This window comes from Pyrgilauda ruficollis, unplaced genomic scaffold (assembly GCF_017590135.1).
Source record: "Pyrgilauda ruficollis isolate IOZ18807 unplaced genomic scaffold, ASM1759013v1 scaffold31, whole genome shotgun sequence".
NCBI classification, from domain to species: Eukaryota; Metazoa; Chordata; class Aves; order Passeriformes; family Passeridae; genus Pyrgilauda; species Pyrgilauda ruficollis.
The window spans coordinates 8,878,568-8,892,516 of NW_024524489.1; the positions used below are offsets into that span (position 1 = coordinate 8,878,568).

The 13,949-nt window shown below is 45.8% G+C and overlaps 1 protein-coding gene across 1 annotated transcript in view; it reads left to right on the forward strand.

Annotated features, from left to right (window-relative positions):
- The first annotated feature begins 9,908 nt into the window (after window positions 1-9,908).
- CAPN13 (calpain 13) overlaps window positions 9,909-13,949 on the forward strand; it is a 48,534-nt gene continuing 44,493 nt past the window's right edge. Inside the window, exons 1-3 of the mRNA XM_041474003.1 lie at window positions 9,909-10,029; window positions 11,742-11,858; window positions 12,804-13,047. Coding sequence (XP_041329937.1) covers window positions 12,811-13,047 — 237 coding nt within the window. The 5' untranslated portion in view covers window positions 9,909-10,029; window positions 11,742-11,858; window positions 12,804-12,810. The remainder of the gene's footprint in view (window positions 10,030-11,741; window positions 11,859-12,803; window positions 13,048-13,949) is intronic.

Consider the following 13,949-nt stretch of genomic DNA (forward strand, 5'->3'; position numbering starts at 1 on the left):
CAAAGGGTCTCATCTTTTTGCTCTGGAGAAGAAACTTTTGCTGGTTCACAGTGGCAGAGTAAAGGTCCCCAGATGGTTCCTGGGGGCTGCTGGATTCCTGTTGCCTGTTCCATTAGTGAGTCAGGAGAGCTGCTTCATTCAGCTCTGCTCTGCTCTCACTCCCTTTCTGCATCTCCCTGTGGCTCACCAGCATCAGAGTAGCTGGAGGAAATCAGATGTCTGGGAGAGGGACAAGATGTTTCTCACCAGGTGGGCTGAGGGGGGATGTGACTGCTTCTCATTCAGCTCTTGCTCCACCTTAAACCCTCTCTTATATTAGTATTGATATAGTGAGATTAGTGATTTGGTCTGGGATTCTCTAATAAGCTCACCAAATTTAAAATTAACAAGTTCTCTTTCAGAAAAAGTTAAAAATGAACCAGGAATCAAGGCACTGTCACGTTGTTTTCCAGTCTGTCTTCTCCTGGGTGCTTCCCAGCATGGTACTGAGCCAGTTCTTCTCACCTCAAAGGGAAGCAATCATTTCCAAGTCTGTCTCACCCTAGGGCTAGTCTTGCTGAGCCTTGTCCTCTCCGAGTGTCCCTCTTCCCTTTCAGGCATTACCTTGCATTTTTCACTTTTTCACTGGATGGAATAATTTTCATAGAAGTCATCCTCTGTAAATAACCTGAGACTCTGCCCTTCTTTTTACAGTCTTGTGTGTTATGGCCCTGTTTCCATCCTGTGACTGTTACCCATAGCCTCCTGTGTTTGACCATGGAATTAGAGAGTTCAGTTCTTCTCTTCCTCCTCCCCAAAGAAGGAAGCATTTAGAAATGTAGCATAGTTTGGCTGGACAAGTTAAAGGCAGTGTCTGATGTGCTTCCTTAATACATTGTAGAATATAGATAATCAGTGAAGAACATTAGTTGAAATGTCAGTGAAAAGTGACAGAAACATTCTCTAGGGACCATATGCTGTTCTCTGCACTGGCATCTCACTCTGCATACATGGCTCTGAGCCCTAGCTAAGTGCCTTATCTAGCTATTTAAGGTATTTAATTAATACCTCAGATAGAGTACCAATCCTCATTTTTCCATGTACTGATAGAGCAGAGCAAAGAGAGCAGCCCTGTTATCAAAGCACACCGTGCAGCTCTGAGAGGAACCTTTCATCCTGACAAAAGAGCTCAGGGCTGGGGCTGCTCTGAGGCAGGAAAAGGGAGCTCTGAGGCAGGAAAAGGGAAGCCTGCTGCCAGCAGAGTGTGGGGACAGAGGTCACAGAGCAGGGCCAGCCTGGGAAAGGTGGTGGCAGCTGCCATGGCCACGCAACCAGGTGGAAAAGGAGAGCAGAACACACAAACCCTTCCTTTTCAAGGGCCCTTGATGTGATGTGCTGCTCTGTTAGTCCATGCAGGTCACAGCTGGCCCCCCACAGCTCTTGGGAAGCAGAATTTGGGGAGGGCAGTTGTCTCCATCAGGGATTTGTGTGTTTGAAGCCAGGCTGAGTCCTGATGCTGCAATGCTCAGGATGCATCGGGAGGGCACCAGTGGGCTCTGTGCTTCAGATTTTCCACTTGTGCTCTGCAGCCTCACCCCTTGAGCTTTGCTTCTCTTTCAGCTTGGAAGGGATTCTGTCTTTTACATGTCCTAGAGCACCCACCAGAGCCATGCTGCAAAGGGACAAATACTCTCTGTTTCCAAGTCTGTACAGTTACTGAAAGTTCATCCTGGTAAACCCCTCAACTCTTTCTATACAAGATTTTCTTGTTGCTTTTTTTCTCCCTTCCTCCTTTGACAGCTGGCCTCAGCAGCAAAACTGTCTCAGTTACTGGGGGAGACCACTTCTGTCTGGAGCTTTTCTCCATGGATTTGCCACCCTTTCTGTGCCTCTCAAATCAGAGGTCATATTCTCCTTTGGTTTTGGGCTGAATAAATCTAGCCTCCAGACTAAGCTGAAGAGCCTTCTTTATGGACAGTGCTTTGCTTTTAACTTGTGTCAGTCAGATAAGAAAGCTCAGATGCATCTGGCTGCAAAGTCATCAGAATGAGAACTCAGGCTGGTGATGTTTTAGATGCTTTGAGATTTTTTTACTTTTTGACCCTGTGATGTTAGCAGGTGCTGATGCTGTTACAAAAGCTGTCATATGACTCTTCTCTTGGCCAAAATCATACTTAGAGAGAGATCAAATGGGTCTCTGTGAGTGGGATACAAAGTGTGGACTGCTTTTTTCAGAGGAAAAACACCAAGTTTAGGTACCCTGAGTATTCCAGGGAAGCACAGCATGATCCTGGGAGCCTTGCACCATGCTCCTTGGGGCTGCCAGGAGAGCTGCCCGCTGTCCTGTCCAGAAGGCAGAAAAGATCTGTACCACTCTTACCTAATGTGGTAACTGAGGTGAACACAATTTTTTTCTGACTTTACCATCAGGTCTGTAGGTATCTCACCATCCTCTCTCAAGACAGCTTTTATTTTTAAACTGCCCAGGTACCTTGCAGGTGTGTATGCTTGGGTTCTACTGCTTCAGGAGAGGGCACCTCTGCTGGATCGAGGGAAGATGAAGCCAGAGTCATCAAAAACCATATGATTTCTGGTTTTTCTAACCTTTTAAATTTGCAGGAATTTGGTGATGAGGTTGTTAGTCTGAGAGATTCATTCAATTTCTCCTTCTATGTCGTTATTTGTGCTAGGTGGAACCACAGTGTTCAAGCAATGGCCAGCACTGCCAGCATCCAGCAGCTGCTGTGTGGGGGAGAATCTCCACCAGCATTTCTCAGAGGACAAGGCCAGGGTGTCCTGTCTGTGGCTTCCAGCCACTCAGGGCCTTCATTCCCCTGTGACAGTATTGGGGTTTGCCACAATTTACCTTCAGATCCCTCTGTGCTGATTTGGGTATGAAGCCCGTTTTCAGGTTTTGGGTTGGTGCTGCAGGACAGGGAATCCCAGAGGAGCTATCTGGCTCGTCTCAAGCTGCAGCCCCGAATTTCTCCAGGTGTTGGATGTCTTGTGGGAGCGAGGAGGAGAGGTGGACAGCCAGGAGGAAAGGTGGAATGCCAGCACCTCCCAAATGGTGAGATGTCAAGGAAGAAGAAGCTGTGCTGTGCATGTCAGTAGTCAGCAAACACTGGGAACCCCAAATGTTTTCAGTAAGCTAAATGTTGTCAGAACGATCTGCAGGCCAAGGATTCTCCTTTAGAGGATGGCGGGAATGTTTTCTGGAAAACAAACAAATGTGAGGCTGTCACAATCTGTTCACACCGAGACAAAAACAAAACAAAAAAGCGTGAAATAAATTTTCTCGTACCCACGGGGCTTGAAAGAGGCTGGAGGCAGAAATGCCAAATAAGGGCTAATGTGCTGATGAAAACAAGAGCTTCATTTTGATGTGCCTTGCACAAAGGGCTGTCTCTGGGACCCAAAAAGCTGCTTATGAAGAGGTAGATGAGGGACACCAGGGAGAGAGGAATAAAAGTGCTCCTTCACTTACCTTTCCAAAGAGTTGCTGGCAAGGTTTGGTGAAGTGAAACAGCAGTGCTATGACCAGGTGGGAGGCCGTGTCACTTGCAAGGACAATGTCATGATGGCTCTGCTTAAAAAGTGTTTTGATGTTACTCCTATGGGCCTATTCTCAAGGAGATTTTCACTGCTGGCTGCTGAGGGGCCAAATTTCTGTAGAGGTTTTGTAAAGATTTGGTATTCAATGTGATATCATATTCTGTTCTTCATTCAAATGAAAACAAAGCCCAGAATTTCCTGGGAAATCACATTCTTAAAAATAATGTCACATCGAATGCAGAGAGCTATTTGTTGCAATAACACTTGAAATCTTTTTTACATTGCAGTGTTAAACCTTCTGGATAATGCAGAGATGAGCCTGAAGTGATGAGGTTTTTCATAAGCAAAAGTTGCAACCATTGCAGAATCAGAATGGAGCCCAATGGCGTTATAGAAATGTTTGTATCTTTCTCGTGGTGAAAATTCATTGTTAGTGTCTTTCATGTTTGACAGAATTGCATTTTTCTGAAGGAAAAATATTCCACTGGGAAATTCTAGCGCTAATATGGGTGTCAGTAGCAGGCTGCCTATTTTTTTATTTTTATTTTTATTCCCAAAGAATTCCCACTGTGGTTCTGAAGCCAGTGGATATTTCTTCTGAAGATAGGGCTCTGGAGAGAGATATTTTCCAAACCAAATCCCCCCTCCCCCAAGTGGCAGTTAGGATCTAGCTCTCTGGATTCATTACGTACTGTTAGGCAGCTGCCACGTTTCACTCAGGCAACAGTTGTACTTCATTTATGAGCAAAATGATTCATATGTGAATATGGCAAGAGTGCTGCAGCTCGTGGTGAATTTGCACTGAGGAGCAGCTCGTGGGTGAGGATTGGGTAAAAACAGATGCTGAAGTAGGACTTTGTTACTTGCCTGATAGTTTTTACAGTCATAAAAGTTTATATTTTAGATTGGCAGGTCCTGCCAGAAATAGGAGTGCATAAACACAGAGCAAAGGAGCTTGTTTATGACTAATACTAATCATAGCTTCCCTGCATCTTGTCTAAAAGAAGCAAATAAATGGTAACACTTGACCTATATACAAAATTATGAATGAGGAAATGAAATGGATTGATAGTATTCTTACATTAGTCCCATAATGCAAAAACAGTGGGATGCCCAATCACTGCAGCAAATGTGACAATGATTGAAGGATGATTCCTCTTTTACACAAAACCTATTTGTGTTCACTACCCTGGAAAATTTCCCAGCCTGTTTCTTTTATTTACCACGGTGTAAATTAGGAGCCTTTCTGCTAAATAGAGTGCGATCTTCACAGGGGTAAGAGCAGCAGAAGTAAGAAATTAAGGCATATGTCTGCAACGCTGCAAAAAATAACAGTCTTAATACTTCAGTGCAGAAGCTCTGTGGGTGGAGTGAGGAGAGTTCCCTTTCTGAAGGCCAAGGCTTCCACTAGCACTTGGGCAAAGCCATGCAGCTCCTCCCCAGCCAGCCTTGGAAGATGGTGCAGGGCTCGGAGCCTCGCACGCGCTGCCGGCTGCTGCGCTGCTTTGAACTGGCTCCGAGCTGATTCCCTTTCCAGTGGCTGCTGTGGGGCTGTGGTTTGGATGAGTGCTGAAAGCAGTGCTGATAGCACAGGGATGTTTTTGCTGTTGTTTGGCAGAGCTTGCACACACCCAGCCCCGCTCTGCTCCTCTCCCCACCCAGCAGTGAGCGGGCTGGGGGTGCACAAGGAGCTGGCAGGGGACAGAGCCAGGGCAGCCCACCCCAGTGCCCAAAGGGACACCCCACAGCCCAGGGCATCGTGTCCAGCTGGGGAAGCTGGGGAAGGAGGAGGAAGGGGGTGTTTGAGTCTCATTTCCCAATAACTGCTATGTGGGATGGAGCCTCTCTTTCCAGGAGATGGCTGAACACCTACCTGTCCATGGGAAACAGGGAATGAATTCCTTGTTTTGCCTTCCTTGTGCTTTTTCTCTACCTTTTGAGGTGTCTTGTTCTCAATCCATGATTTTTTCACTTTTACTCTTCCAGTTCTCTTCCTCATCTGGTGGTGGGTGAGTGAGTGAGCTGACAGCTGCAGTTAGAGCATGACATCCATCCAGAAGAAGAGTCTACTCTCAGAAAAGCCAGGCAAAGAGGAGATATAAGTGTTTCGTTTAAAATCCATTTTAAAAGAGCCTCTGTGCTGTGCAAATTTGTGTGTGTGTGTGTGTATTTTTATCCCAGGGTAGAGAGGAATAAAGATTCACTAAATTCCAAAAATCTCTGGTGCCAGCTGAGACCTCACAAGCCATGTTGGCTTCACAGAAAACCTGGGTTCAACATCACCTGCTACTATTTGCCCTCTAGTGCCACTACCCAAAGAGGAAGCTGTTGGTCCTAAGTAAAGGGGTCTTCCTTTATTTGGGTTTTACCAGCCCTGAGTGGTGCCTTGCAGTGCAGAAGCAGCTTTGATTTTTTTCAGTGATCCTTCAGCATCTTTTCTTCATGAGAAGATTAAACTGCACATCTACCCTTAGATGGATTCATGTCCCTGCTCTGCAAAAGCAAACTTTAGCTCAGGGGAATTGCTGGCACTTGCCACAATCTCACAGGGTATCACTGGAAGAAAACACCCCTGCTCTGCCAATGCACAGCCCTGTGCACTCTACTCAAATCCTTCTGGGTGTTTTTTTTCTTTTTTTCGGTTTTTTTTTTTTTTCTTGTAGGTTTCCACAGATACTTGGGATAGCAAATAATCCCAAGGCTCATTACTGCACATAAATCCCTCAGCCTTCTGGGTTTCCTTCTCTGGAGCCACTGCAAAAATGGACACATCAATACAGCCTTCTGCAGAAAAGCTGACAATCTCAAAATGGGCTCGTGCTGCACTAACTGAAATCTCCTGCCAGGTTGGTGATGGGGCTTTCTAATCAACTTTGCAATGAATATTTCTTAAATCATGTTAATCCACCATTTAAGCAGAGATATCAGTTCCAGACAATGAATCCCATGGCTGGAGGGGGCTGTACCTGCCGTTCCCGGGAGAGGAGGCGATGAGCAGCGCTCCTGCTGTCAGAGGAGCCAGCAGCTATGGCATTCATCACCTCACAGCTCCTTCGCTGCAATGAAGGAAATCTTTGCTCCCTGCTTCTGCTGCAATCAGCTTTTATTTATGTAGTGCTTATGGAAAACAGCTCTTAAAGGAAAACTGCACCTGTTTTGCCCTCTGAGGCAGATTTTGCTCTAATTGACATGGATGCATTTCCTATTAGAGTTTGCTAAATGCTGGGGTCTCACAAGGAAATGAAAGCCCTTAAATACGAGCAGGCAGAGTGCAGTACCCAGCTTTCAGACCCACAGAGCTATAGTAAACACTGATGAAGAAGATGAACTGTCTTTTTCATGAGCACTTTTATGTTCTCATCTCCCATAGCTCCCAGGAACCAGCTGCTATGTGAACTGCTGACATCCCAGCTCAAGGGACTGCAGACCAAACAAAGTCTTGTTCTGGGGAAATTCCTGAGCCCAGGAGATTGTAGGATTACTGTGGATAAGTAAAGAACTATGGATTGATAAGTTTTTCTGTTAATCCCCAAGGTGAACTTTATGAACGTCCACTGCAGAGTAACTTTTCATGAACAAGCTGTGGTAACTTGAAAAAGAGAGAGGAATTTCTTGGGTCTTTGAGTCCCACTCCAGCTCAAAGCAGGTTGACTTTTGAGTTACGTGTTGCTGCTTATGTCCTTGTCCATGTGAATATCTCCAATATCTCTCTGGGCACCTGTGCCTGGGCTTAGCCACTCTGAAGATCTTTTTTGTCTCCAGCCACATGTAATTTTCCTTGCTGCTCCTTGTGCCTGTTGCCTCTGCCCATCTGCTGTGCTCCTTCAAGGACAGCCTGTCTCCACCTGCTCTGGAACTTTTTGGATAGTGGGAGAGTGCAATTAGTCCCTCCTGCCTGAGCAGAAAAACTCTCATTCTCTCTTCTCTCACATTGTGTACTCCATCTCCCTGACCATCCTGGTGTGTTTCTGCTGGAGCTGCTGCACTTTCAGTGTCCCTCTTACACTGGGCAGCCCCAAACTGGGTACAGCAGATATCACCCCAAAAGTACCGTGCAAAAGGGAAGGGTCTCCTGCCTTGACCCACTGTGCTGCAACTCGCACAGCCCAGGGTGCTGTTGGTTTGCTTTATTGCAAGGTTGCATCGTTGTCTCTTGTTCAGGTGGCAAGAGACTGAAGAGACTTGAAGATTCCAGGACTTTTATTCAAACACGTGTTTGCAGGCTCTAGGAATGCACTTAGGATTGCTGCCAGGGAATGTGTCCCTGAGAACGTGCTGCCCACGTTCCCTTGAATTTTGGGCCTCTTTAGGCTGTCTCAGTTTGGTCTCCCAAAAATAAACATTTCCATATTTTTGCTAAATATTCTTTGATTATTTGGCTTTGGGCTTTAGCATAATGGAGGTCAGTCCCTTCCTAAATAAAAGGATAAGTCCAACTTCCTCAGGCAGTCCTGGAGGAAATGAGCTGCCCAAGTGAACTGATGTGGAATTTAAGTAAGAGCCCAGCGTAAATGCTAGCAGGCATTGGCCTAAAAATATCTGCTGATTTTACTGCAGAAAGAATGACACGCACCTCTGATAACTCGTCTTGTGGTGAGTCCTGCCAGATCCAGGCTGTGCCTGGATCCTGAATGATTACTGCACTTCCTGCTGGTTTGAGGAGTAGCAAAACAGATGAGAGGTGCAAATAAACCTGTTTTCCTCTAAGAATAACTGCAGCTGAAGCCCCAGTTGGCCAGAGGATGCTGCCCACAAGCGTAGGTTGACAGACAATTCATTGTGCTTGGCCAACAGAAGTGTGTGTGCATATCTCTATATTTGTGTATCTTCATGCTGTGATATCTGTATGAAACTATTACACCCAAGCCAGGTTGGTTGTTGAACTTCAGCTTGGTTACGTTTGCTCAAGGCGTGGCCAAAGCTTCCCTATAAAGGAGAGCGGGGATTGGGCCAGCCCGTGTCTCTCTGTGGGTGCTGGCTGGAGTCACGCCGGAGGCACTGCAGGTAAAAAGCACCCCTTGGTGTTTTATTTAGCACGAGATGAAGCAGGTGAAATACAGGTAATAGGGCTGGAAAAGCACCACAGACACATTGAGAGACTGAATAAATTAGAGTACCTATCCTTAATGTTACCTGGAGGGAAAGAAGAGATGAATCTGCCATCCTAGAAAGAGGCTCCTTTGTAAAACGGTAAGTTGTCAGAAGTAATTGGATCAAGTGGGAGTAGAGATTCTAAGATGAGGAGGATGCTATAGTTACTGTAGGCTGGTGTTAAATGAGGTAGAAAAAAGGTATCTGGAACTGTCCTATGCTGTGTATGCAAAACGAGAAGAAAATTGAGTTAATAAATAGCCAGAAGGGAGTACTTCACAGGCTGTTTGGAGCAGAAGGTCGTGCAAGATGCCACTGGGAAAGTAATCTCCTCGAGGGCTGCCAGAGTGCCTGGCTTTGGTTTTGATTTTCTGTGGTACTCAAGGCTTTTGCACGTGGTGTGTGCAAGGAGCTGCTGTCCATGTGGAGTTTGGGACATCCACGTTCTGGTCCCTGCACTGCATCCTCAGCTTGCTGTCTCTGCAGGGGCTGCTGCCTCTCATTTGTTTCTTCCTCTGAATGCCAGGAGGGATAATAAACTCACACTTTCCTTCATTATAAGATAATTCTGGAACTGAGTCCCTGACATTTTTACAATGCTTCAAGTACGTGAATGACAGGATCTTAGAGGAAAGAGTGCTGGCATTACTGTGGCGTATATTGAATATTACGGGGAGATGGAATGTAGCTTGATAGTTTGGAGTGTTTGAAAGGAAGCAGGGGAAGAAGGGCTGCTGGCTTTTCAGCTCTTCTGGTACTCTTTGTTGTGTTTGAGAAAATTAGTTGCTCTTTCTAAAGTACAGAAATTCAGCTAAGCCAACATATAATGGAAATGTTTTGAGAAAATCAGTGGAGAGGAGAAGGTTCAGCTATGAAGTACACATGGTTTCTAATTGCCTATTTCTACTTTCTACTCTGAAAAATACCAAAGCCATTGAAGGAAATGATGTCTGTACTGTGACATAAATCTTTATGCAAAGAGTAATTAGCTGTCAGTAGCTTTTGCTGCCATTGAGTACCTGATTATAGTTGTGGCTTGACATCTTTGCTGAATGAGAGCTGGAGGGAGGCAGGACACACCTTCACTGCTGCCTTTTAAGCTGTTCAGTGCAGAGAATGCTGGCTGCTTGGGGTTTCCCCATGGATTTCTGCAGGAGTCACCAACCTTTTTGCCCTGCTGTGTTCAGAGACTCCTCTTTCCTTCCCATCCTTTCCAGCTGCATCACTTGATCTCTTTGTATCCTTCTGTCTGTGGATTTTCCACTGCTTACTTCCTCTCCCTCTTTCTTTGCTGTTTGTCCCTTTCTCAGGGACAGACAACACGGATATCCCTCTGCTGAGAAGGAAGAGGAACCAAAAAAGAGCAGCAAAGTTGGGTGTGATTCCCTTCTCCATTTCAGATAAGTAAGTGTGTTGAAGGAGATCCCAGGACTAAGCAAATATTTGTTTAGCCCCTCCTGAATGTTTACCCCCTTCTGAATAATAATTTCTTCCCTTAGTTGAGTGGCAATCTCTTTGTTTTCTTTAGAGTTTGACAGTATGTCTGAACCAGACTTTGTGAGTGTTTGGAATCCCTCCCTCTCTCCTTGCATCCTGTGTCAGGCAGCAGTGCAAGGGCAACATCTCCGGTATCCATTCCATTATAACTCTGTCCCTTGAAAGCCTTTCTGCCTCTCGAGGTCAGTAACAGTAAGAAGCTCCCCAACCAAGCAGGCAACATTCAGCTTTAACAACTTTTGTGACCTTTGCTGTTGCTGATGGACCCGTGAGAGCCACGTGGGAGAGCTGTGGCCAGGATTCAGGATGCTGCTCCAAAAGAGGCGACCATCAGAGCGTGTTGGAGCAGCCAGGGCAGTGCTAGGCAGGTCCTGACCCCATGGGCTGCCTGCAGAGGGGCATGGGTGGGCGTGGAACTCATGTGTCTGTGCTGATGAAGATATTCCTGCAAGGGAGTAGTAGTTAAGTGTGTTATTTTCCTCAGTCTGGTTGCTAATTTAATCCCAATATGTTAAACAACGTAATTAAACACACACACACACATGCTAAAAACTCTTGTTCTCTGTCAGAAGAGAGGGAACGCGTGTCAGACCCAGCCTTCAAGCTCTGTTAATTTTAATTTGAGCTTTGGAATTAGTAATCAGTTTTGCTGGAACACTGTTTCAAGAAATAGATCTTAGCATGCACGGAGCCTGGGCACAGTTTCAAATGAGTATTTGTTAAGAAGCCATTCCCTTGTCGTGTTATGGTACATTACATAAGATTTATTTCCATTGTATTAAAAAATGCAATCCCCAGGGGAATGCTCTCTCTTCTTGTTGGCCGAGGGTGGTTTTGGATTTTTTTGTGGGGCTTTTAATTAAAACAATGAGATGCAAAACCACTTATTTGTTTAGGCTGTTGTTACCATGCCAGGAGGCTAAGTGACTTGAAGCACTGAGAAAGGTGATGAGACTAAGTGAAAAGGGTGTAGGGAGGGGAGTGGGGGCTGTATCACACCTTCACTGCAGCTGAGCTGTGTTTCTGACATGTGGGAAGAATTCACAATACAAACCTGAGGCTTTGCTCTTACTGGAGCCATCTGCTCTGTTTGTGCAGCACCAGGGACATCTCAGATCTACAGATAAGTTTGTTTGGCAGAAAAGAACCCTTTCATCTACAAAAAAAATTTGAACAACAAAAAGAAAATCAAACAAGCAAACAAAACCAACCAACCAAAAGAGCTATGGCATCCGGTTGCTGGAAAGTGAGACTAGGTGACTTCAGGCTAGAAATTAGCACAGCAAAGTTAATTAACTGCAGGTGAGGCTTGCCCAGGGCATGTGGTGGATTTTCCAGGGCTAATTTATGGAAGCCAGGAGCTGGGGGCAGGAATCCCTGGATCAAGTGTGGCGGAATCCAAAAAACAAGATGCCAGAGCAGGATCACAGGGACTCTGCCTTTAAAAGTCTGCTGATAAGGGGCTTCTTTTTTCATAGGGAAAGAAGCAAAAGGGGAAATATAGCTCAGGATAGTTAATATTTTGGTTTTGTGAGGGCAAATGGGAATGAAGGATGAAAACTGGGGTGGACCCTGTGTCATGTGTTTATCCAGCAACATGTAATTCTGTGTTACGACAGGAGCTGAAGGAACCAGGAGGCAAGGCAGGCTGCACAACCTTCCTGCTACTTCTCTGAGCCCTGAAACCACAGCAGAACCTTCCAGCTGAAGGGACATCCCCAGGAGCTGGTGCCCAGGTGTGTGTCTCTGTACATCCATGTGGCTCTGGGGAGCACACCTCAAAACTTGTGCTCTGGTTGGACAGAACAAGTTGCTTTCTTTAAGCTCCAGTGCCACTGGCCCCTCCAAATGTGCAGTTTTCCCTCTTTCTTGTGTCCTTCTCCCACTGCTGTACTAAAATCTCTCCCATCCCACAGTCCAGTGTCTCCATGGAAGATGAGCTACCTCCCTTTGGAACAAAAGTAGATCTTTGATGGCAGGACTCCTGCTGTGCTCTTTGATGCCTGTAAAGGGACAGAGCCCTCAACAGGAGATTTTGGCTCCTGCATCCATCCCTAGCTGTGCCAGCAGGTGTATTAGCAGGTCTGTTTAGTCCAGGGTTTCACTGTGTGTATGAAATGTTCAGTTTCCTAATTAAAGCGCCCCTTTCTGTCAGACACATTAACAGAGAGGGGTTCCACCCTGCTTCAGACTGGAATACCTGGAGAAGCCACGCAGTGACTGCCCAGTTTAAACAGCAGCTTGCAATCCTGTGCTCTGGGCACAGCTGTGATACCTGACCCGAAGAATTTTAGGAACCTGTGGGCATCATCCCTGCTCACACTCCCACTCCCCTGCGTGTGCAGCTCCTGCTCCTTCCCCTGTGCTGGCTTACATTGCAGCTGTACCTCCGTGCTCACACAGCAGCTCGCTAACAGCTTTGCTCCCTGTCCTCGGGGAAGACTCCAAATTGAATTTGTAGCACTGACAGCACTGGTTTAAGATAAACCAGCCAGGATTTGACGACTGCTCTTTCCCCATGCATTTCCAGCTAATAAGGATTTTGTCACTGTGGCTGCCCTCAGTTTTGCAAGCTGCAGCTCCACAGTCCTCCTGGTGGGAGGGGGAGGTGTTATCCCACACACTACTGATGCACACTTTGCATCGGGAAACCAATTTCAGCCCCTGTCCTCCCCCCACAGGGAGAGGATGCTCGCCCCCAGCTCCGCTCCCACGCCAGAGCGGGGCTGGCAAACCACTGGAGCCACAGGAAGCCTCCAGAACCTGAAGAAATTTAACAGCCAGGACTTCAGGGACCTGCGAGCCTCGTGCCTGAGCCGAGGGCTGCTCTTTGAGGATGCCACCTTCCCGGCCCACATCAGCTCCATCGGTCCCACCCTGCTCCCGGAGGAGAAGCTCCGGCAGATCCAGTGGAAGAGGCCCACGGTGAGTTCCAGCAGCTGGGGAGCTTTGTGGCACTGCTGCTCAATGGGACCACTGATGGCCAGTGGCTAGGTGCTGGTGTGAAAAACACCAATCATTTGTTTAAAATTTTTAAAATTTTAATAGTAATAAAATGGTTATAAAAACAGTAGTACAAATTAGAGCAACAAGAATTTGGACAATCAGAGTCAGGACAATAAAAAAGCAAAGAATTACAAATGTTCGGATGCTTTCCTCTTGAAAGCATGGGTTGCTAACAAAGAATTAACCTTTAAAAGCAATAGCCTGTTGCATGTTAATTTATCTCATACATGATTCAAAAATTCTTTTCAAACAAAGGGTGTTTTCTGGTTATTGTCAACTTCCTCCCCTCATCTTGTAAATCAGTCATCTCAGTCCCCACCAAGTTTGGTTCTTCCCGAAAAGGAGGCAATAATTCTTCTCTTGGAGATTTTGGTGTCTTGTTGCTGTTTTCTCTGTGCGAAGAATTTCTTGAGCTAGTTAGAAAAAGTATCTTACATCCCATAGTTTCTACTTTAATATTATGTTATAGCCTAAAACTATATTTAGCACAATACTGAAAAGGATTAATACATTATAACTTTCTAATATAACACAAATAATATTCATTTTAATATTTGCGAAAAGCTAATCACATAATATGCGTTTTTCACACTGTGTTGAGTAGGAGAGTAGACCTCAAGGGAAACACTGAAAACACAGTTGTAAGGAGGGATCCTTGCTGTGGGATGTGTGGAGGGATGATAACCTGTGAGAAACAATTGCTTACTTTTAAAAATTTTAAAGGTTTATTAAATGTTAACAAAAATTGCAACAAATGGGCTAAATGAGGAAAAATTGCAGCGCTGGGAGCCCCCGTGACTATCAGCCACGTGCTCGTCTAC